Source organism: Arachis hypogaea, chromosome 13 (genome assembly GCF_003086295.3).
Source record: "Arachis hypogaea cultivar Tifrunner chromosome 13, arahy.Tifrunner.gnm2.J5K5, whole genome shotgun sequence".
Classification (NCBI taxonomy): Eukaryota; Viridiplantae; Streptophyta; class Magnoliopsida; order Fabales; family Fabaceae; genus Arachis; species Arachis hypogaea.
Window position 1 is genome coordinate 9,647,517 of NC_092048.1, and position 22,050 is coordinate 9,669,566.

Here is a 22,050-nt window from a genome sequence, read left to right on the forward strand (position 1 = left end):
GGATTTAGAGTATGATATCCACCATCTGAAGTATCAATATGCAAAATTTAAGTAAAAGTGATATTATTTTGTTGATGAGTCGTTACTTATACATACAAGCTATTTGCAAACTGACTATTATGTACAAGGAACTTCTAATTTCCATGCTGTATAAATCATGAGTTTGCTTTCTTTTTCTTCAGTTCCAGTAATCTAGAAAACCACTTTTTATCAACATAGGCCTGACCTTGTCCACTTGAAACTGAAAAATCAAAACAAACTTTCATTAGTTTTGGTTGAATATTTTACATGGTGACTCTTGTATGTATATGACAGCAATAAAAAAGGTTAAGAAAATTTGAAAAGCAATAAACAGTGGCCTCATTGTTAAGTTTTTTCAATATTTTCTTTTTGAAAATTGGAGGTGCTTACATAGTATTGTACCCTCAGATTTCTCGCACAACTCAGAGCAAGTATCCTGCAAATTAATACATGAAAAAAGAAATTAAAGCTTCTAAAATAAGAACTTATAATGATTTGAAATTCTAATGAACACACCTTTACTGTGGAGTTTAGCCTGATAGCATCTTGTACAAGAGAATCCAAATTAACCTCAGATCCTGGTCTGACATATATCACCTGTATTGAAAAGATTAGCTGGGTTAGATTGACCTTAATCATATTTGAATCTGAAAACGATGGACAAGGTACTTTTGCTGTTTTGTTGTTATGAAGCATGATAGCTTCGAATGCCTCCAATGATTGAATAATTAGTATGCACAATGAGGCATAATGATTCCGCCTTAATCTTTAAATATAGTGGTGGTAAAAGCTGTATCCATTAAAAGCATAGTATGTCACAACATAGATAATACCTGAAGTTGACAATAAAATCTTATATTCTTTTGAAAAGTCTTACTAAGTTTTGGAATTGCAAAGAAGGAAAAAATCAAAGCAAGCTTTTCAAATTTATATGCATAATGGGAGATGCAGAAATGATGAAACTCAATGCATTTAGAGACTTACAGAAGGATCACCACCAATTTCGGGTAGTTGCATCTTGCGGTTATCTCTATTTGCCATGAGAACCCATACGTTAAAGTTTGCGTCAATCTTTGATCATCAAAAAAGAAATGGGGTCATCATATAGAATAGAAAACACTTTAGGAGCCAAATAATATATGAAATTTTCATTCTACCAAATTCATAGAGATATTTGTCCTTAGTTGTACCAAAACCTAAATATAAGTTGGTAAGGATCGAGTTTATTCAGCTAGGGGAAAGAAATGGTGTAGATGTAAGCATGACTTGTACTTGTCATGAGACTACTTCTCTCAAAAGCTTAAATTTATAAGAGGAGATCATAAATGGTTAAATCTCTAACACGTCCCTTCGTGCAAGAGCTTCTTTTTGGGTTTGCGCAAATTTTGTACAGGTTTTCTTTCTCTTTTTTGTTAGTTTTATGCTGAGATTTTAACTAATAATGATCGAAGTCTAAACCTTTAGATCATAGAAGTTTTGATACCATATCATGAACTACTTCTTCCAAAAATTTAAGTTTATAAGAAGAAATACATAAATTATTATATCTCTAATAGAACTTTCTCAAATAATAAAAGGAAAAGAGAAGAGGGTAGAGATCAAATTCATAATATCAAAGATACTGCAATAAAAAATATAAAAACCAACAATGATCCATGCATAATAATTTGGGTGAAAAAAAAAAAACAAGGAAAGAAAAAGCCACATTGTGAACCTAGATTCATATGAAAGGAAATAATACCTGTTGGCAATATGGGGAACAACAGGTGCCACACTTTCTAGTGAATGATGTCATAACTCTTCCATCCACTGATAGGCCAAAGCTAGCATGCTGGCATTACCATGCACAAGCATTGACAAGTGACCAATCAAACTAAATTTGAAAATTTTGGAGCATGAATTCTAGGTCAATAATGAACACATAAACTAAACATATTTCAATACCATGTCAGTAACAAATTTGAATCTAAGTTGCTAGTCAAACATTAAAATGAAATACTATGGAACCACCTTTTGGATGTTGAGTTTGATGAATACTTGTGCATCCTTGTGTTGATCATTATCATCTTCAATCAAATCCTGTAACTGCAGCTCTTGCAATGATACATGGTAGTTGCTTGTCCAATCCCCATGATATCTGCCGTCACCTGGTGATATCGTGATCAGCCGGCGACGAGTCGCCCTGCTTGTGTTCTTGCCAATCTAAGTTTGATCACACACAATTGCTAGCTTCAGAATATGAAGAAGAAAAAGAGAAGATGGAAGACACCACCTTGTATTACAAGTTTTGCTCTGTATATATATCATAGATATCAACTTTGATACACTATTAGGATACAAATTTGAATCTTTTAAGGTGACCAATTTGCTTGAAAAAGCAACCTTGCTTCATTGTACTCTCAACTTATTAAGATATATTTTGATGATACTTTGTTTCACAATATCTATCACTTTGTAAATTTTGGAATATTCATAACTCAATTAATTTGTATGCAATTTATTACCAGATTTATTGAATTATAAATGTATCAAATTCCCAAATTTACACTAATAATCAACCGTTCAACATATTCAAGATACATAAGCACGCATAGAAACAAATAAACAAACAAGGGTTAAGAACTTAAAGAGAAGGTAGTGAAGAATGAAGAATGAAAAAAAAAAATAGTTAGTTAGTTAGTTACCAATGGAGAGTGAAAGTTATCATTTCTTTTGGTAGAGGCAATGGCATTGTTGGAATGATTGTGAGAATTCAACTGAGAGTGCAACCTGATGGTGTTGGATTGGTGGCATGGATTGAAAACTGAATTGAAGATCCTTGGAGACACCAAATTTGAAGCTTTGGCCATAACAAATGATAACTCACTGAACAGAAGAGAATAACACAAGTGATATTTATGTTTGGTTTTATGGGTTGAAACCTTATCTTCATATGTGATTGGGTTTGAGCCTCGTATGCAAGTGTATCTTTATCAGTTAGTTTATAAGGAAAGTTGAGTATAGGCCATATTCTAAAATATTGCTAGTGTAAAAATAATATTACTTGTTCGTATTTTATATGTAGTAATTTTTTATATAAACAATAAAAAAAAACATTTTTTTTTTACTTTTTAATAGATTTGATGATTTAAAATTTTTATCATTTATAAATTATAATAATTATCTTTTAAACACTAGTTGATATAATCTAAAATGTATAGTTTTTAGAGGGGTTTGATAGTTAAAATCCATCAAAATTGTTGTATAAAATATAAATATTTTCACTTGATTTATTCAATAATTTATTTTCGACTTATTTTTTAAGATTTAAAAAAAATGCTATTTTTAAGGTTATGCTGGTTAAGTTTTTTTTTTTTTTTTTTTTTAATCTTTTTCCTTCTCGTTGATTCAAGACTACCACATTTTTTAATTAAAAATTATCAAACGCCTACCAGTTATCTAGAGAAGAAAAGTTGTGTTTTTAACTTATGTTTTCTAACCTGAAAGAAAATCAAATTAGGATTATGATCAAATTATTACACTCTATTAAATGTAATCAATACAAATCTTGTAAAATTCAATCCAGATTAAACAACTTATGAATATAGCATCCTCTTTTTCTTTTTACCAAACGGATGTTTCTTTGTTGTTTATAAATTATAATACATTACCATATGCATGTATGATTTCATCCAATTTATACATCTCAGATTGAACTTCAAAACGAAGATAATTGTCAAAGAATGGTTGGTTCGGTGTAAAATTTATGCTGATAACTAATGGCTACTATTCATGCAATGCTATTATTTATTTTTATACATAAGGAAGAAACCAAATTGATACAAATTAGTCAAATAGAAGGGACAAAAAATCGCCTTGCTTACAACAACAAAAAATGGCTATTATTTCACTTAACATGTATCTTCTGAGGAAGCAGAGAGTTTGGCAAAAATCTTTTTACAGAATATGGGAAACCAAAAAATCTAACAAGATTTTGGCAATCCTTCTTTGCCTCTATGCTATGAGCTTGCAAGTTGAGGTGACCCAAGTAAGTTTCCCCTTCATAAATATAATACAGTTGCTGACACAGAAGAATACTCAGTCCTATCTGCACTGAAACACTTGCAATGATTATGTAAACAAGAATAACACCCCTTGAGGATTGGAATAGAAGAGAACTCAGTGCAGTAATCATAATTTCGACGATACGTCTCGATTGAGGAAATAGGCCTATAGGCCCATCCAAGTTTTCAAAAGAGTATGTCAGTGATGGCATTTGCCATATATGGGACATTGCATATATGGACATTATAGAAGCATAGGAGGTTCCGGCCAAAGCGGAGATGAGGAAGGCGATGAAGCAGCGGTGGTTATCTGCACCAACACAGTTCCCAATCTGCCAAGAGGACAAAAAATTGCCATACATTAAGATACAGAATTAAAGATAGTATGAAGTCCTATTGTATGACAGTCACCATTTAATATCCATTCCAAAACCTATTGCTTTAAAAATTTAGCACATTGATAACTCAATATATTTGGATGTAATTTGTATCTATATTTATTGAGCTGTAAATGTACCAAATTTCCAAAGTGACAGATATTTTGAATCGAAGGGACTAGTATACATGCAGTGATTATAACTATAAAACTTGAGACACTTGGAACAAATGAATCATGCTGCTGACCACGACATACTGAATTGCAAACCAACTAGAATACCAAAAGAAAGAAATCCTAAATAGTAAATACAACCTGCATTAGAACTTTCTTTTGATTTGGAGAAACTTTCAAAACATTTCTTACATAGAAAATTGTTTTGTAAGGTCTACACTATATTATTGAAAACAAGAAAAGCTTTAGTATAGAAGAGTACAACAATATATAAGCTAAAAATTGAAATTTTCATATTTAGAAGATGATGTTAACTTACAAATGGGCAGTGGTGATCCATGTCGAGTATACATTTTCCACATGTTCGACAGTGATGGGTTCTCGGTGACTTAGGTTTCGAGCAGTAGTAACAGAAAGTGTAATTTTCCAGTTCATTTCTACCTACAGTTGGGTAACTTCCCCATAATATGTTTGGAGGCGATCCAGCACCGTGAAATGCAACGAGGCTGAAGAAAGAAATGGTGGCTATGGACAAGATTGCTGAAATGGTAGAGTGAAAAATTCCAGAAAAGAAACTGAAAGAAAAGACAATGGGAAGGACTGCCCACACTGCACCAACTGCACAAAAGATCAATGAATTGAGAAGAATCAGATATGCAGTTACAAGTCTCTTCCTTTTTTATTTCTTAGGTGCATGCTTCAATGAAACCAGCTACATGATAATAGATATGATAATAATACAGGTAATGATGAGCCTGCAGAAGGAGCAGTGAAGTGCAAGATTGTTCTTAAAGTAAATTTTGCTCAAACAGGGCGAAAGGCACACAATCATTAAAAAAAAAAAGAGGGGGGTGGGGGGTTGAAAAAGAATTCTGCAGACCAACAATTGCAGATGAGCATCAATTGATTGAACTAAAATCAGATTCAAATCCTCACTACAAAATTTGATTATAAATGTTCTAGACTCTAACCTCTCCTTCAACTCATTCAAGAAAACTGAACTTCATAACATACGTTTTAATCCGAACCCATACAATTCAATCAATTTTGGTACCCTTTCTTTTAGTAGGATTCTATGACCCTTTTACAACAATGTTTCATTTAAAAGAAAAACAAGAAAAAAAGGCTACCAGAAAATCCTGCCTTCGAATATAACTACCAATCCACTTGAAAAATATTTTAAACAATTTCGGTTTGAACTTCACAACCAAACCTCATAAACTGAACAGGCATTTAATGGCATAAGTAGCGTGGAAGAACATTAGTGGCTTACATATTATAAAGAGCATAAACACAAAGACAAATGAAACGATGCACCGCTCCCACAGCCGTCTCCACCAACAGCCCTTAGTGACATTTTTCTGCTTGTTTGGATTTGTTAAAGCTCCACACCAGCCACATTTGAAAACAGATGTACAAGTAGGAAGCGAAAGGCGCAGTCCACAACCCCAGCATGTTGTTTCATAATTCTCAGAAACTGTAGTCACATGCTGCTCCTGTATGATGAGAATTATATGAGCAACCAATGAAGCTAGAAATCTCAAAAATGTTGTAAAAGTAAAAACGCAAGCAATACAATACATGGAGCCATCCATTTACCAAATGACTAAAATAGCTAAGTAATGCAAGTTCATACATGGAATCTTCATCTGTAAGAATCTCCTCTTATAAATATCAATACAATAAAACTCCCTAAGGGAGCACAACACAGCCATTAATTGACCACATTCGAATTTCTCAACTCCCCAAAGAGTTTCGAATATTGCAATTGTTAAGCGCATTTCACATCAATTTGACATGATTTTTCAATGTCACCTCATCCTCCAAAGTAGTAGTTAACCGATGGTTTTTGAGATGCAAAAAGCCAAATATACCCAAGTTAAAATCTCCACCAAAATGTAATGAGTTTACCATTCATCTAAGAGATACTAAAAGGAATTTCCACCCTCTGCCAGAAAGAGACAGAGAATCTTCCTCCCAATAAAACCCCATTATCGAGAAAACAGGCCAATTATCTTAAGTTTCTCCCCTCTTGTCAAAATGTCATTCTTCAAAAGTTCCAAGTGATTCTTCTCCTTCCTTGGTGTTACTTTTATCAAAAAAGTTAAGGGTGTTACAGACTTAAACTAACAAAATGCTTTTGATTCTAATCAAATTTCACAATTTTTTTTTTGTTTTCAGTTACAAAGTTCTAATCATCCAAGGTGCCAAAATATCTGAGGATTCTTATATGAAACAACCAAAGATGATTCAAAAGAAACCAATTCAGAAATGGCAACAACAGATAACTAACAACATAGAAAATATGAAATGAAAAAATGGATGCTACCTAAAACCTGAAAAATGGAGGGAAAATATAACAAAAAGAAAATAAACAAATTCAAAACCAACCTCAGGTAAAGAAGAAGAAGAGGAGGAGGAAGAAGAAGAAGAAGCCATGAATGCGAATATGCAATTCCTTGCTCCTCAAAAAGTGGATTGTATTGTACAACAACAAAAATCAACAAATATTTACATAGCAAAATTACAAAGTACTCTGTTCTGGTAGGAATCAAAACAATGTACCTGTTCTTCTCTCTCTCTCTTTTTTTTTTTAACAAAAAAAAGTTTTAGAGAAACAAACAATGTATGAGAGGTTCTCTCAGCGATACCGGAATCAACCGGGTTGATTCCAAACTACCGATGAATGGAAGTTATACTTGGCTCTTTTTTTAGTTAGGAACAAAAATTTATTTTTAAAAAAAATTCATAAAATAGCGAAATGAAATGAATAAATGATTTTGATTTTATAGAAAATAATTTAATTTTGATTAACTATATAGGAAATTTTATACATACATTTAATTGTGTATACGTGAGTAAAAATAATTTTATTTTACAATCATTAAATAAATATATATAATAACGAACGTATTTAAATAATTATATAAAATGATTTATACTTGTGAATATACCAGAATTAATCTTAAAATATATATTCTTGGGAGATATCCTAAGAAAAATTCGTGTATTATTATTATAAGAGAAAAATGGTTAATCAATTTGAACTACAGAGGAATTTGTTCTCTCTGACATAAAATTCTAAATACTGCATTTCATTTTTTATTTTCATATATTATACTTCTTCTAAATTGACAAATTCATTTTGCTATTATTAGATTTCTTTTTCGGCAAAAGTTATTGGTATCTCCTATGTTTAAAGTTTGGTTTTTTCTATAATTTTATTGGATTTTTAATTAAGTCTTTATATATATATATTTTAATTAGACTTCTATACCATATCAGATTTTATAATTAAATTTTTATTATGACAAAAACGTTAAAATTAATAAAATATTCTATTAAATTATACAGAATATTCAGTCGAGTGTTAGCCATATTTGTTTTGTTTAATAGAATATTTTATTAATTGGTTTTCGTTTTGTCACAGAAACTTAATTACAAAATCTGATATAATATAGAAATTCAATCGAAAAAAAAAATTTAAAAACCTAATTAAAAATTTGATAAAATTATAAGGACCGATAAAATGATTAAACCATAAAATTTCTATAATCTTACGGTGGTAGGCACGTAGTAGCTAAACACTTTAATTTTAAGACACCAAAAAAAAAAATACTTTAATTTTAGGTGGCTAAAGTCTTAAATTTTTCAATTCTATTTATGAGTGAATTTGAATGTATTATTTTCATTTTCTTCTCTCTTGATACACTTTTTTAATATTTTCTTGACCACCAATTTCACCTTCAAACAATGGGTAATGATTCAGTTAATTTTTTCAAATTTTTTAATCATGTTGATCAAAATAATTACAAGGTTAAACTATTTTACATGTGTATTCAATCACATAACGTCGCATTAATAAAAATAATTATCTTTTACATTGATTACATAAATGATCATACAAATAAATAGTTATAATTGCATAACTGTATAAAACATTTTAAATAATTCATAAAGATTTAACTTTATGCATCCTATTATAAATATATTTCAAGGTAATTAACCATGCCAAATCTTTTTGAAGGCAAAACATGAAGACAAGTCAAAGTGTTATGTACATTCATCCTTTTTTCTTTTTTTTTTTGACGGGGTACATTTATGTTTTTTAAATAACACCAAAAAATCATTCAAATTAGACACAGAAATATTTGTTCTCTAAATTTGTCATTGAAACATTTTATCATTTAAATTGATCATTTTAAGATTATAAATTAATCATTTTTATTCTTTCATTATTTCGTTAACAGTTTTTATCAACGATTGATGATATAGAATATTAACTAACAGTATACAGAATATTAACTAACAATATACATAATATCTAACATGTCCAATTAGACGTTTAACAAATACGTTTTATGAAAATCTATACCCATTTTCCCAATTACATAAATCCCCAATTACATAAATTCTAATCCCAATATAACCTAGCGACACTAAATTAATAGATTTTCGTAAACATATTCGTTCATCATCAAATTAAACGTACTAGGTATCGTATATGTTATCGGTTAACATTCCAAACCATCAACCAATGACAGAAATTGTTAATAAAGTAATGGAAGAACAAAAATAATTAATTTATAACCTTTAATTGATAAAATATTTCAAAGATAAATTTATAAAATGATCCATCTTTTAGAGACTAAATTTGACCAGTAACCCAAATAAAAATTTGTAACCATTCCAAAATGAAAATTTTGGATAACTTGCCCAAACAAGCGCCACATTTTTTCTGATTCTTCACCTCCATGATTATAACTAATCACAAAATGGATGCTACTTGCCTACTTTTGTCTATATATGCTCTTGTAAATTATTCATACAATGAACAAGAACTTAATATTGAGTCTTTTAGAACATTGAAGAAGGTGAATAAATGGTAGTCATGGCCAATTTAAATGTCTCACGCCATCATCACTCAAGTTCCATGCTCCTGCTGCCATTTCATGATATAACTGGTCCCAACCCCAACTTGAGAACCCGAGGAAAAACCAGTAATTATCAGCTGGTTTATTTGCTGACTTTAGTTCCTCGATTCTTCGAATTGTTGTTACCTGATCAAGAAAGTAAATTCCGGGAAGGATTTCGGGTGAAGAACCACCGGAAACTGTTGTTAAAGATGAAAGAGGCAGTCCAGATTGCATAACTGGACCACCAAAGGATAGAGGAGCCTCCTTAAGCTTTTCAAATCCTTCTTGGAGTGTAGGCAGAACATTCCATTCTATAGGCTTGTTAATGATAAGACCTTGAAATCCGGTTAATTGATCAGCTGCCACGATGAGAATCTTCGCTCTGTCAAATGGCTGAACCCCAGAAAGCTTTTCTGTGGCAATTAGCACTGAACCAGTCATCACTTGAGACAATGCTTCATGTGATCCATCTGATACAGGTGAATTCATCACATTAGGTCTGACGACCTCGTCCACCATGTTATCATGAACTGGGGCTGCAACATATTTGCTGTGTTTATGAAGTGATTCTTCATGGATTTCAGTTTGCAAAGTATCATACAAATCTTGATTCTTCACTACCCTCTCAGATACCCAAAGAACTGCTAAATCGTGAGATAAAAATCATCATTAAGACTACCACTTTGTTTATGGCTAATAAAACAGATGACAAATAATTGAAAGATGGCATGCAAATACAAGAAGGAAGAAACAGAAGATACATCAGCCACAAGTTTGTGATTCTACTACTCAAGCCCCTTTGATGGCAATGACCTCCATAAAGTGTGTGATCCAAGTTTGACACAATTATTATCCGGTTCCTTTTTGATAAACTGAAACATTCAACAAGAGTCTATGATACATGAATGCCTACCTTTCTCCTTGATAAGATTATGAAAGTTACTTCCATGGTCAGCCACAAACTTCATAATATCAATTACTGCCATATCTCCTTGATAAAGAATAGCTTTCTTGATTTCTGCCGGAAATAAAATCAGTGCAGGATAAACCTCGCCCTGCATATTAGAACATATACCAAAATAATCAAGTGGCTATAATTTCCAAAAATTTCAACAGAATAAAATGTGTTGTGTAAAAAATTAATAGCAAATAGATAAGCAAGATAGAGCAACAAGGATCAGAAAACATGGTTACAAAAGTACCTGATTTGCTGACTTCAATATCAAGTCACAGTCATTCAACGTACAATCTAATAAGTAGATTTCAGGAAGCTTCAGCGTAACATAATCCAAGCCTTCTGCCATGTAATCATCAATTGTAAGACTGTTAGAGACTGCATCTACCATATCACCAGGAAATTCATCTAAAATTCAATTCACATAACAGAAAATTCTTGCCCACCATTCCACCCGATAAGAACAATTAAGATTCACCAAAGGATCAGTGTTCATAATAACATGCAAATGGATAAACAAATAAAAAGACACATATATACAATATTACTGATCAGAAATACCTTTCACATCCTGGGATCCACTCTTCAACATATTTGCATAGTCCTTGATGGCCAAATATACTTCCCGTACAACCATTTCCATTCTCTGGCAAAATGCACACCAACTATTGCTAAACAAGACCAACACATCTTTATTCCATGCATTAGAAGCATTTTCTTTATTAGACAGGTTGAAACCAATAACAAGTTCAGAGAAAGTGCAAGTCGTGATCCTAGGTATAGAGTCCAGCTCATGAAAATCCAAATTAACAAATGGAGGACGGGTGGCCTCCCTTTGGCCTTTAAGAACATGTCCTGACCGCTGATATGGATACAGGGTTCCATTAAGAAACTCGGAAAGAAAAGCATGCACTGAAGAAAAGTCGAAAGTTTCCTCTTCAGGGTAAACATAGTGTTGTTGCCAAAAGGGGTCAACTATAACCAAAGATGGAATTGTAGAACCCCCAGTTAGACTTTTAAGTAACTGGTAATTTCCATCAGAATAGAAAAAAGAACCATTAAAACCAATAAAATGAGACTTTCCTTCCCCGATCGTGTACCCATCTGAAGAATCTTCTGTTTCCAGTTTCAAGTTGGCAGCAGAAAGATCTTGATCACCAACAGATTCTTCAGAGTCCCCATATTTTATATCATTACTCGAGACAATAGTAGGTGGCTTCACTTCGTCATGCTGAGAAGATGGATCATTTAAATTGGGATTGTTCTGAAGCTCAATAGCAGATCTATGTGGAGCATTTTCCTGCTCTACAGTATCCGTATGGCCTTCTTGAGAAGTTTCTGTTGAAATTTGATTTGACTGAAACTCTGACAGTGGTTGTTCAGCATTTGCTGACTTGATATCAATATCATCAGATAAAAGTTGGAAACCTAAATCCTTTGCAAGGGAACTAAGTTTTGAAGCCTTCTTTTGCTGGAGAAGGTAACCAAAGATCTCACTCAAAGAACTAGCTTTTATATCCGAAGCTATATTTTCCAAACGAAGTTGCTGACCATCTTTTAGAAGCATGATGGAAGACAGCTTCTCCTTTAGTTTAATCTTCTGAGCTGTCATAGACAACTTTAACTTGGGATGCTCAGATTTACTCTTCCACTCATGATAATCTTGGATAGAAACTTTCACATGATTATCATTGCTATTATTACCTGCTTGATTCACAACATTATAGTGTTGTGCCAATACTCTAAAAGCATCAAGTGCTTCCTTACTTTTTCCCCTAGTCTCAGAGGAGTCAGATGATCTATCAACAAATAAAAGTACTGATGGCTTGTTTGCTGGTAGAATTGGATCCCGATCATGTCCATTACCTTCCAGCTGAATGATAAAAAGCAAGACAGTATCAGTCTAAAAATGGATGTCAATTGAAAGATGTATGGGAGCTTGCATTTATATCAGCAAACTAAATTACTCCACAATAAGAATACAGTCATAGCTCATCCATGAGATAGGAAATGAGAACAATGAAATATAAAACCATGACAAACAATGAAGAATTTGGAACAACTACAAAAAGCAAAAGTTAGGAAGGTTTTATTCACCTCTTTGACAAAATAATTATTCATCTGCAAAACATAGTTCAAGTCATCCTCTACTTTAATAATTTTTGAACAACTTGAACACCCAGCTTGGTAGAGAACTGCAAACCACGAACCAGATTCATCAACACCAAGGGATGAAAGCATTGATTTATCTGAAACCAGACCAAATTTATGTCGTTCTGGAGGCAGAAAGAATTCTCTCACAGCAGTCATGAATTTCAAGTAAAAAGAATGAAACCATTCGAATTGTTCAGGTGAACAGGAATATGGAACATGAAAAGTTGTATCCTTAGAATCCTCAAGAAGACCATCATTTACTGAGGCAGATTCCCCAAGCCCAGGAGCTTCACAGAACCCATTATTGATACCAAGTTCCGCCTTGCACATATGATTCTCTGGTAATTTCAGGAGGGGGAAAAAGAAAAACTGATATGATGAATTTATTATGTAATCTGAAAACTTCACATTTGTCATGCACTTAGATAATACCAGGCACCTTCTGGTTAGTCTTCCCACTTGATACTGGAAGTTTGTCATTCCCTCCGCTAAAGCCCATTCCAAGGTGATCACCTGCAAGGAAAGTTCTATTATTTTATACTAAAAGCATCTTGCAACAATGTTGTTCAATAATACCACTTCTAAACATATGAAAGGAAAATGCTTATATGTTGGCTTCTGTGCAACAACTACAACCATTAACAGATTACAAGTAGCATATATGATGATACCAGTTCCACCCATAGAATTCAATGGGATAAACATAAACATCCCCACTCATGATGCCTCCAATGGATGCAGTCCTTATGCTAGCTGTGGATCACACCATTACTAACAAATAAATCCTATGGCCTAGCATTTGATCCAACAATATAAACACAAAAGTATAAGGGAAAAAAACTGAGCATCATACAATACCAAAATGTTTAACTAAAACGATAAACACCAAATCCAATTAAGTAACACAAGTGACGAACATCCAGACACTAACCTCGCATGCTAAACCCATTTTCTGTTCCATTTTTCCTACTCTTGGCTAGCAGCTTCGGGGTCCAACCACAAAAGTCAACAAGAACCAGAACCTTATCGGTTGAATCGACGAAGACTCTCAAATCCTCAGGAGTGTTGAGGGATTTGAGAGGAACCTCCTCAGGCGCAAGAAACATGTAAGGACGCAATGAAGACAAAATGTTCCTGGCATTGAACCTCCCTCTGTACTTGTAAGACACGGAATAATGAAAATAAAGCACTGATATCCCATCAGCACTAGCACCAAGGGAATCTGCCAGCATCTTCTCAATATTCCTATGCATATACATCAATTTCAGATTGCCAAACTCTTCAAACCTATCAGAAACCATTAGTGACACATCCTTCATAAGAGAACGAGCCTCACCAGACCCTAGGATTCAAAAATTAGGAATAAAACATCAGAACTTCGTGTAGATACGAACTTCAGTGACAGAAATAATAATTTGCTTACATGGAATAGTGAGGAGAAGGAGGATGTGGGGATAGAGTTGGATCTGAGAAGAGAAATTGTGTTTGGTGAGGATCTCCCATTCGCCAACGTTGCGCGATGATGATGATGATGATGATGATGATGGTGGTGACGATGCTACAACTAGTTGTACGGTAGGTACCACTGCGACTAGCACCGTGAATATGGTGATGAAGAATAGTGGTTTGTGATTCTTCATCGGAGCTTTGAGCTTTGTGAGTCACTGAATGAAATGACGTGTTATCAGTATCAGTGTTATGTTCAAGGCACTCAGTACTCACTCCAGAGTTGCCATGACCGCTTTACTCGCTCGCCGAGGCGCGGCGATGTGTCTTGTAGTGTGATTTGTTTCGAGTTTCGAGGTAATTGTGTTTGTAGCTAACTAGCTACAGTGTAATAGTTGCAAGTAGCCTGATACTGTTCTGGCTTGTGTTGTTGATGAGAACGAGTTATAGTCAACAAGTAACAAGCGGGCCGGCCCAATCTTCCTAGACCGGAGATCAGCTTCAATTTAATTTGGTTAAGTTACACGGTTAATTTTTATATTTTTGCTGAAATTATAATTTGTTCTTACATTTTAAAAATTTATAATTAAATTCTTAATCTAAATATAAATTTATAATTGGATTTTCATTGACATTTAACACTTTAAAAAAATATTAACGAATTTTATTTTATTTTATATTTAGTAAATTAAAAAATTTATGTATTTATACTTGAAATTTTTAAAAAATTAAAGATATTTTTAAGAATATTTAATGAAGAATATTTTAAAATTAGTTTGTATTCATTTAAATTTAATTTTATATTAATATTTATTATAATATCTTTGAAAAGAGACGTTGAGGACTAAGATTTTTTTTATGAGTCAGATTGAGAGATTAGTGAAAGATTGGACTTGGATTAGGACAAGAACCTAGAATTGAAATTTTTTTTTTTAGAGACCTAATTATATTTTTTAATTTTTAAGAATTTAAATATTTTCGAAACAAAAAATCAGGATATATTTATCTTTTTTTCAATAAATTTAAACATAATTCGATTTAAATTATGTAAATCAATCGGATCAAATCAAGTTTGATAATTATAATATGAACAATTATATTTATTATTGTTGTTATAATAAACAGATTTTGTTCTAATTTATTAAAAATAAATTATTAATCAATTTAATAAAGACGTCAAATATCATGACATATATAAAAATCTTTAAAACAAAAAAAAATATTTTTAATATCTTTATCAAAATGGTTTCCTTTACTATTATAACATTCTTACTATATAATTTAAGTAGAGTTTTTCTGTGATAAAAAAAAATCGCCGTAGAAAAACTTGCCATAAATCAATTTGATTTTTTTTACACTATTTTATTCAAACTAATTCTTTGATCCATTTAGTTTCTCTTGGTAAAAGTAGTGAGCTTTATGCAAAAATAAAATTCATCATCTCTGTTATTTTCTTTTAAGATCTCTTTACTCTTTGTCTAAAAGCAAATGACAGAACTTGTATTAAGCCATTAACAACCTTTTCCCTTAATTCTATACTCCAAATTTCACCTTCATTTGCATATACATTAGTTGAAAGAACTTTTTTTTTCACATCGCAAATCTAAAACTTGCAACCTTGGTTCACCTAATAATGTTCAAGATCCGACCTTCCTATAATACCCACTTTTACAACACTAATCGAATTGAAAAAAACTCGAGTGATCCATTTTTTGACATTATTATTGATCAAAAACCCTTAAAAAAAAGAGTAAAGGACAAATCTGTCCCTAACTTTTTTTTCTGCGGACATATTTCGTCCCCGAAGTTTGGAAAATACTTTAATGTCTCTGACCCTCCAAAAAAGTGGACATATTTACCCCTCCGTTAGAGTCGCTCCGTTTGCCCTGACAAAAAACGGTGACGTGGCTCCCGTAGCACTGACCTGGCCGTTACGGGCTGCCACGTGGGAAGGACTTTTGAAAAGAGGACGTATTAGTCCCCATGAACCAAAACGTCGTCGTTTCTTTCCCACTCCCAATCTATGAAATCGTTGAGCCCTAATCCTTCGAATGCAGTGTGAAGGTGAAGCGGGTGAAGGAAGAAAGGGAGCATTCCAACCCATGGCATCCGACGGAGCTCGGCCACAAGTCCGACGGCCAGACCATCAAGTGGCTCCTCCGCCAGGCCGAGCCCTCAATCATTGCCGCCACCGGAACCGGAACCACTCCCGCTAGCTTCTCCTCCGTTTCCGTCTCCGTACGCGGCGGTGCTGGCTCTCTCTCTTCTCCTTCCTCAACCTCCGCATCGTCTTCGCTCGACCACAAGCCCTTGCTCGCTCCCACTCCCTTCATACTCGGCAAGTGCATACGCACTGACGACGACGCTTCCGCCAAGGATGACGACGTCTCCGTGGGCCCGCCGTGGGGTCCTTAGTGATTGCTATTTCAGGGGAGACCCATTAATACCGGGCATGCCGGACGACGTTGCTCTCAATTGCCTTCTCCGCCTGCCGGTTCAGAGTCATTCATCATGTAGAGCTGTATGCAAGAGGTGGCACCTGCTACTTGGAAACAAAGAGAAGTTTTTCACCAACAGGAGACAATTGGGATTCAAAGACCCCTGGCTTTTTGTATTCGCCTACCACAAGTGCACCGAAAAGATCCAATGGCAGGTTCTTGACCTCACCCACTTTTCGTGGCACTCTTTTTGTATGTGGCGGTATGGTCTCCGAGGTCGACTACCCTCTTGACTTGGTCCTTTTATATCTCTCCAAGGGGACAAGTCTATGATCCCATAACAGATAATTGGGAAAACATGGCTGTTGGACTTAGAGAAGGCTGGACCGGTTCAAGTGTCGTTGTTTATGGCCACTTGTTTGTTGTCTCTGAGCTCGAAAGAATGAAGCTAAAAGTCTATGACACGGAAACAGATGGCCCCCCTTTGCCTGGGCAAATATGCAAGCCTTTTGCTATCAATGCTTGTGATTGCCATATTTATGTCGTGGGCCGAAATCTTCATGTTGCTGTTGGTCATATCTCTAGACTGCTTCCAGACGAAAATTCTGACGAAAAATGGAGCTTCAGTGTTCGGTGGCATGTAATCGATGCACCAGAGAGTTTATCTGATCTCACTTCTTCAAGCTCTTAGGTGCTGTTTGCATAGCTTTTCTTATTCTCTCAGATCTGTTTTCTCCATATGCAATTTCTGGTAAGTTGCTGATTCTATTTGAGAGTGTAGTAATTTTTCCAGAATTATAAGGAGTTTTTACAAGTTCTTCATAAATTGCATAATCTGGACTGGTTGAATTGTGAATTGAGCCTGTGAAATTGAATTTGTGCTCTGTTGTTGGTGAATATGTCGCTGAATTGCTTGTTGAATCTGAATTTGCTTAGACTCCTGCCTCTCGTTTTTCTTGAAATTTCGCTGATGTTGCTGCGATTTGTTACTCTGTTGATTCTTTGTTTATGTGTTTTGGATGCATTGCTGATGATTCTGGAATTGCAGAACTGGAAGTGCTGAATTTGCTGCTTCTGGATTTGGTGAAGTATTGTTGATTAGAAATGCAGAAGGGGATTAAAGTGTGTTTGGAGGGGTGGGGGAGAAACGGCGTCGTTTTGGGGTGAGAGGACTAATATGTCCTGTTTTGAAAAGCTACACGTTTTGGTGTGAAAGGACTAATATGTCCTATTTTAAAAAGTTACATGCCACGTGTCATCTCGTAACGGCCAGGTCAGCACCACGGGAGCCACGTCAGGTTTTTTTGTTGAGTCCAACGGAGTCACTTCAACGGAGGGGTAAATTTGTCCGCGTTTTGGAGGGGTCAGGGACGTGAATGTATTTTCCAATCCTTGGGGACGAAAATGTCCGCAAAAAAAAGGTCAGGGACGGATTTGTCCTTTACTCTAAAAAAAACTCAACGTTTGAGCTTGAGTGGGAGAGAGCTCAAAAAGAGAGCTTGAGGGTTAAGGAGAGTACATGCGAATAGAGCAAAGAAGACGAAAAAGATGTTTGTGAGGTTTTTTTTATTAGAGTAAACTATCATTTTTCCTCATGAAAGTTTAAAACGCTGACAAATTTATTCACGATTAAACAAAATTATCTTTTCTACTCATAAAAGATAGATTTTTGCTAATAAAACTTTCCAAATCCTAAAAAAAGATTTAAAATTTTCAAAATACCCTCTAATATAACCTAACTCTAACTTCCTTTTTTACTCTGTATCACCACTTCTCCAATTCTAAGCCCCACCACTATCTAAATCCTTCCTCACCACCACTCTCATCCCCAACTATCACCATCACTGTCGCTATCACTCCCACTGCCATCATAGGCATAGCCTCTTTCTCTAATACCTCGGCAAAGGTAGAAATAGAGTGACAGTAGTGGTGGCTTAGCAGTAGCGATTCCAACAGCAGTAGCGACAAGATCTGCGCATCATCGCCACCCTTGCTCGAAGATATGTGTTCGCCACCGTTGCTGCTCTATCAACAAGGGCCGTGAACATTCTCTGCTTTCTCTTCGCAAACACGCATGAGGTTCTGCATAGTGGTGGCACTCTTGATTCTTTGAGCTCCGCTTCGATGACCCAATTCTTGGCCTTCTTGTTGCCTTTTACAAAAAATTCGTGGACTTTGATTGGGACCATCTTCGGCAACAGTCTCTACGCCAGCGTTTCGACCTTGAAGCGCTGCTCACGAAGCTTCGAGGTTAGGGATTGGGGGTTCAAAGATTTGGCAATACGTCGTCGTCGTGGTCTTTTTAATTTTCAATTTTCAATTTTTGTTGCTTCATTTTCTAATTTTGCATCTCCATAATCTGATTTATTATTGAATTGTACATCTGTGATTATTGAATTTGAATGATCCACTTCTGTTGTTGGAATTTGAATTTGTGTTTGCAGTTCTGTTCGTTCTGTTGCTGAATCTATAATAATATGGTTCTATTAAGGTCTTGTTGTTTGAATTTAAATGTGAAATTTTGAATCTGAATGCTCCTCTTCTTCAAAATAAATTTTTCAGCAATGATGAGTAAATTCTCTTTTTAGTCATTCTCTCACTCTCTGTTTCGGCTTTCTCTCCACTCTTCCGCCCTTGCTCGATCAGGGTGGTAAAGAGAAGGATTTGAGGATGAGAGTGGTAATGAAGAAGGATTTAGTGGGATTGGTGGTGTGGAGTAAAAAGAGAAGTTATAGTTAGATTATATTAAAGAATATTTTGGAGATTTTAAATAATTTTTTAAGATTTGGATAATTTTGTTAAAAAAAAATCCATTTTTTATGAATAGAAATGATAGTTTTGTTTATTCGTGGATAGATTTTTTAGATATAGTATATATTATTATTTATTAAAACAAAAATATTTTAAATACTTGATATAATTAAAACAAGACATTAAAAATAATTAAAAAATTAATTTATATTTTAATATCAATAAAATATCAAAATATCATTACAATTTATCAAGGTAATTGTGTTTGTAGCTAACTAGCTACAGTGTAATAGTTGCTAGTAGCCTGATACTGTTCTGGCTTGTGTTGTTGATGACAACGAGTTATAGTCAACAAGTAACAAGCGGGCCGGCCCAGTCTTCCTAGACCGGAGATCAGCTTCAATTTAATTTGGTTAAGTTACACGGTTAATTTCTATACTTTTGCTGAAATCATAATTTGTTCTTACATTTTAAAAATTTATAATTAAATTCTTAATCTAAATATAAATTTGTAATTGGATTTTCATTGACATTTAACACTTTAAAAAATGTTAACGAATTTAATATTTTATTTTATATTTAATAAATTAAAAAATTTATATATTTATACTTAAAATTTTTAAAAATTAAAGATATTTTTAAAAATATTTAACGAAGAATATTTTAAAATTAGTTTGTATTCATTTAAATTTAATTTTTATATTAATATTAGAGACCTAACTATATTTTTTAATTTTTAAGAATTTAAATGTTCTCAAAACAAAAATTCAGGATATATTTGTCTTTTTTTTTAATTTAAACATAATTTAGTTTAAATTATGTAAATCAATCGGATCAAATCAGGTTTGATAATTATAATATGAACAATTACATTTATTATTGTTGTTATAATAAACAGATTTTATTCTGATTTATTAAAAATAAATTATTAATCAATTTAATAAAGATGTCAAATATCATGACACATGTAAAAATTTTTAAAATAAAAAAAAGACATTTTTAATATCTTTATCAAAATGTTTCCTTTACTATTATAACATTCTTACTATATAATTTAAGTAGAGTTTTTCTGTGATAAAAAAAATCGCCATAGAAAAACTTGCCATAAATCAATTTGATGTTTTTTACACTATTTTATTCGAACTAATTCTTTGATCCATTTAGTTTCTCTTGGGAAAAGTAGTGAGCTTTATGCAAAAATAAAATTCATCATCTTTATCTATTTTTTTTTTTTAGGATCTCTTTACTCTTTGTCTAAAAGCAAATGATAGAACTTGTATTAAGCCATTAACAACATTTTCCTTTAATTCTATACTCCAAATTTCACCTTCATTTGCATATACATTCGTTGAAAGAACTTTTTTCTTCACATCGCAAATCTAAAACTTGCAACCTTGGTTCACCTAATAATGTTCAAGATCCGACCTTCCTATAATACCCACTTTTACAACACTAATCGAATTGAAAAAACACTCAAATGATCCATTTCTTGACATTATTATTGATAAAAATCCTTAAAAAAAACTCACAACGTTTGAGCTTGAGGGGGAGAGAGCTCAAAGAGAGAGCTTGAGGGTTAAGGAGAGTACATGCGAATAGAGCAAAAAAGACAAAAAAGATGTTTGTGAGGTTTTTTTATTAGAGTAAACTATCATTTTTTCTCATAAAAATTTAAAACGTTGACAAATTTATTCACGATTAAACAAAATTATCTTTTCTACTCATAAAAGATAGATTTTTGCTAATAAAATTTTTCAAATCCTAAAAAAAAATTTAAAATTTTTAAAATACCCTCTAATATAACCTAACTCTAACTTCCTTTTTTACTCCGTATCACCACTTCTCCAATTCTAAGCCTCACTACTATCCAAATCCTTCCTAACCACCACTCTCAACTATCACCATTACTGTTGCTATCACTCCCACTGCCATCATAGCCTCTTTCTCTAATACCTCGGCAAAGGTAGAAATAGAATGACAGTAGTGGTGGCTTAGCAGTAGCGATTCCAGCAGCAGTGGCGACAAGATCTGCGCATCATCACCACCCCTGCTCGAAGATCTGTGTTTGCCACCGTTGCTGCTCTATCAACAAGGGTCGTGAACATTCTTTGCCTTCTCTTCGCAAACACGTATGAGGTTCTGCATAGTGGTGGCACTCTTGATTTTTTGTGCTCCGCTTCGATGACCCAATTCTTGGCCTTCTTGTTGCCTTTTACAAAAAATTCGTGGACTTTGATTGGGACCATCTTCGACAACAGTCTCTGCGCCAGTGTTTCGACCGTGAAACGCTGCTCACGAAGCTTCGAGGTTGGGGATTAGGGGTTCAAAGATTTGGCAATACGTCGTCGTCGTGGTCTTTTTAATTTTCAATTTTCAATTTTTGTTGCTTCATTTTCTAATTTTGCATCTCCATAATTTGATTTATTATTGAATTGTACATCTGTGATTGTTGAATTTGAATGATCCACTTCTGTTGTTGAGATTTGAATTTGTGTTTGCAGTTCTGTTCATTCTGTTGCTGAATCTATAATAATATGGTTCTATTAAGGCATTGTTATTTGAATTTAAATGTGAAATTCTGAATCTGAATGCTCCTCTTCTTCAAAATGAATTTTTCAGCAATAATGAGTAAATTCTCTTTTTAGTCATTCTCTCACTCTCTGTTTCGGCTTTCTCTTTCACTCTTCCGCCCTTGCTCGATCAGGGTGGTAAAGAGAAGGATTTGAGGATAAGAGTGGTGGTGAGGAAGAATTTAGTGGGATTGGTGGTGTAGAGT

General features: G+C 33.6%; 4 protein-coding genes across 9 annotated transcripts; 1 reads left to right on the top strand and 3 right to left on the bottom strand.

Annotated features, from left to right (window-relative positions):
• Positions 1–17: 17 nt before the first annotated feature.
• LOC112737077 (large ribosomal RNA subunit accumulation protein YCED homolog 2, chloroplastic) lies at positions 18–3,006 on the bottom strand. Its single transcript, XM_025786820.3, has 7 exons — positions 2,706–3,006; positions 2,032–2,223; positions 1,763–1,852; positions 1,006–1,092; positions 538–618; positions 412–457; positions 18–241 (listed from the first exon to the last, which is right to left on the bottom strand). Exons 1-7 carry the CDS (start codon positions 2,868–2,870, stop codon positions 156–158), a joined length of 747 nt encoding a protein of 248 aa, XP_025642605.1. The 5' UTR covers positions 2,871–3,006; the 3' UTR covers positions 18–155.
• A 764-nt stretch (positions 3,007–3,770) lies between these two features.
• LOC112737076 (protein S-acyltransferase 11) lies at positions 3,771–7,315 on the bottom strand. The gene is made up of 4 exons (XM_025786819.3): positions 7,006–7,315; positions 5,888–6,110; positions 4,934–5,232; positions 3,771–4,396 (listed from the first exon to the last, which is right to left on the bottom strand). The coding sequence occupies exons 1-4, from the start codon at positions 7,051–7,053 to the stop codon at positions 3,908–3,910; spliced, it is 1,059 nt and encodes a 352-aa protein (XP_025642604.1). The 5' UTR covers positions 7,054–7,315; the 3' UTR covers positions 3,771–3,907.
• A 1,875-nt stretch (positions 7,316–9,190) lies between these two features.
• On the bottom strand, positions 9,191–14,514 carry LOC112737074 (uncharacterized). Of its 6 annotated transcripts, none has more exons than XM_025786817.3 (8): positions 14,063–14,514; positions 13,571–13,981; positions 13,072–13,152; positions 12,583–12,977; positions 11,047–12,358; positions 10,733–10,827; positions 10,444–10,585; positions 9,191–10,171 (listed from the first exon to the last, which is right to left on the bottom strand). In XM_025786817.3, exons 1-8 carry the CDS (start codon positions 14,277–14,279, stop codon positions 9,504–9,506), a joined length of 3,321 nt encoding a protein of 1,106 aa, XP_025642602.1. In that variant the 5' UTR covers positions 14,280–14,514; the 3' UTR covers positions 9,191–9,503. The 6 variants fall into 6 exon arrangements, with proteins under 6 accessions (XP_025642602.1, XP_029147266.1, XP_029147265.1 ...); XM_029291433.2 differs by having other exon boundaries at positions 10,733–10,824; positions 14,063–14,509; XM_029291432.2 differs by having other exon boundaries at positions 9,191–10,174; positions 10,733–10,824; positions 14,063–14,509.
• Positions 14,515–16,462: 1,948 nt separating this feature from the next.
• LOC112732586 (F-box/kelch-repeat protein At1g30090-like) lies at positions 16,463–17,214 on the top strand. The gene is made up of 2 exons (XM_072210529.1): positions 16,463–16,764; positions 16,800–17,214. The coding sequence occupies exons 1-2, from the start codon at positions 16,463–16,465 to the stop codon at positions 17,212–17,214; spliced, it is 717 nt and encodes a 238-aa protein (XP_072066630.1).
• The last annotated feature ends 4,836 nt before the right edge of the window (positions 17,215–22,050 follow it).

What these genes read in the sequence shown, in the direction of transcription:
- LOC112737077 (XM_025786820.3), bottom strand. Translation starts at nt 2,870, where the DNA reads ATGGCCAAAGCTTCAAATTTGGTGTCTCCAAGGATCTTCAATTCAGTT. An exon ending in TCAAACTCAACATCCAAAAG is followed by an intron (nt 1,853 to 2,031) that starts GTGGTTCCATAG and finishes TGGTAATGCCAG; the next exon opens with CATGCTAGCTTTGGCCTATC. An exon ending in GGCTAAACTCCACAGTAAAG is followed by an intron (nt 458 to 537) that starts GTGTGTTCATTA and finishes ATTAATTTGCAG; the next exon opens with GATACTTGCTCTGAGTTGTG.
- LOC112737076 (XM_025786819.3), bottom strand. Translation starts at nt 7,053, where the DNA reads ATGGCTTCTTCTTCTTCTTCCTCCTCCTCTTCTTCTTCTTTACCTGAG. An exon ending in GTTTATGCTCTTTATAATAT is followed by an intron (nt 5,233 to 5,887) that starts GTAAGCCACTAA and finishes TCTTTTGTGCAG; the next exon opens with TTGGTGCAGTGTGGGCAGTC. An exon ending in TGGATCACCACTGCCCATTT is followed by an intron (nt 4,397 to 4,933) that starts GTAAGTTAACAT and finishes TCCTCTTGGCAG; the next exon opens with ATTGGGAACTGTGTTGGTGC.
- LOC112737074 (XM_025786816.3), bottom strand. Translation starts at nt 14,279, where the DNA reads ATGAAGAATCACAAACCACTATTCTTCATCACCATATTCACGGTGCTA. An exon ending in GACTAACCAGAAGGTGCCTG is followed by an intron (nt 12,978 to 13,071) that starts GTATTATCTAAG and finishes TGAAATTACCAG; the next exon opens with AGAATCATATGTGCAAGGCG. An exon ending in TAATCTTATCAAGGAGAAAG is followed by an intron (nt 10,175 to 10,443) that starts GTAGGCATTCAT and finishes CTCACGATTTAG; the next exon opens with CAGTTCTTTGGGTATCTGAG.
- LOC112732586 (XM_072210529.1), top strand. Translation starts at nt 16,463, where the DNA reads ATGACGACGTCTCCGTGGGCCCGCCGTGGGGTCCTTAGTGATTGCTAT. An exon ending in GACCTCACCCACTTTTCGTG is followed by an intron (nt 16,765 to 16,799) that starts GCACTCTTTTTG and finishes ATGGTCTCCGAG; the next exon opens with GTCGACTACCCTCTTGACTT.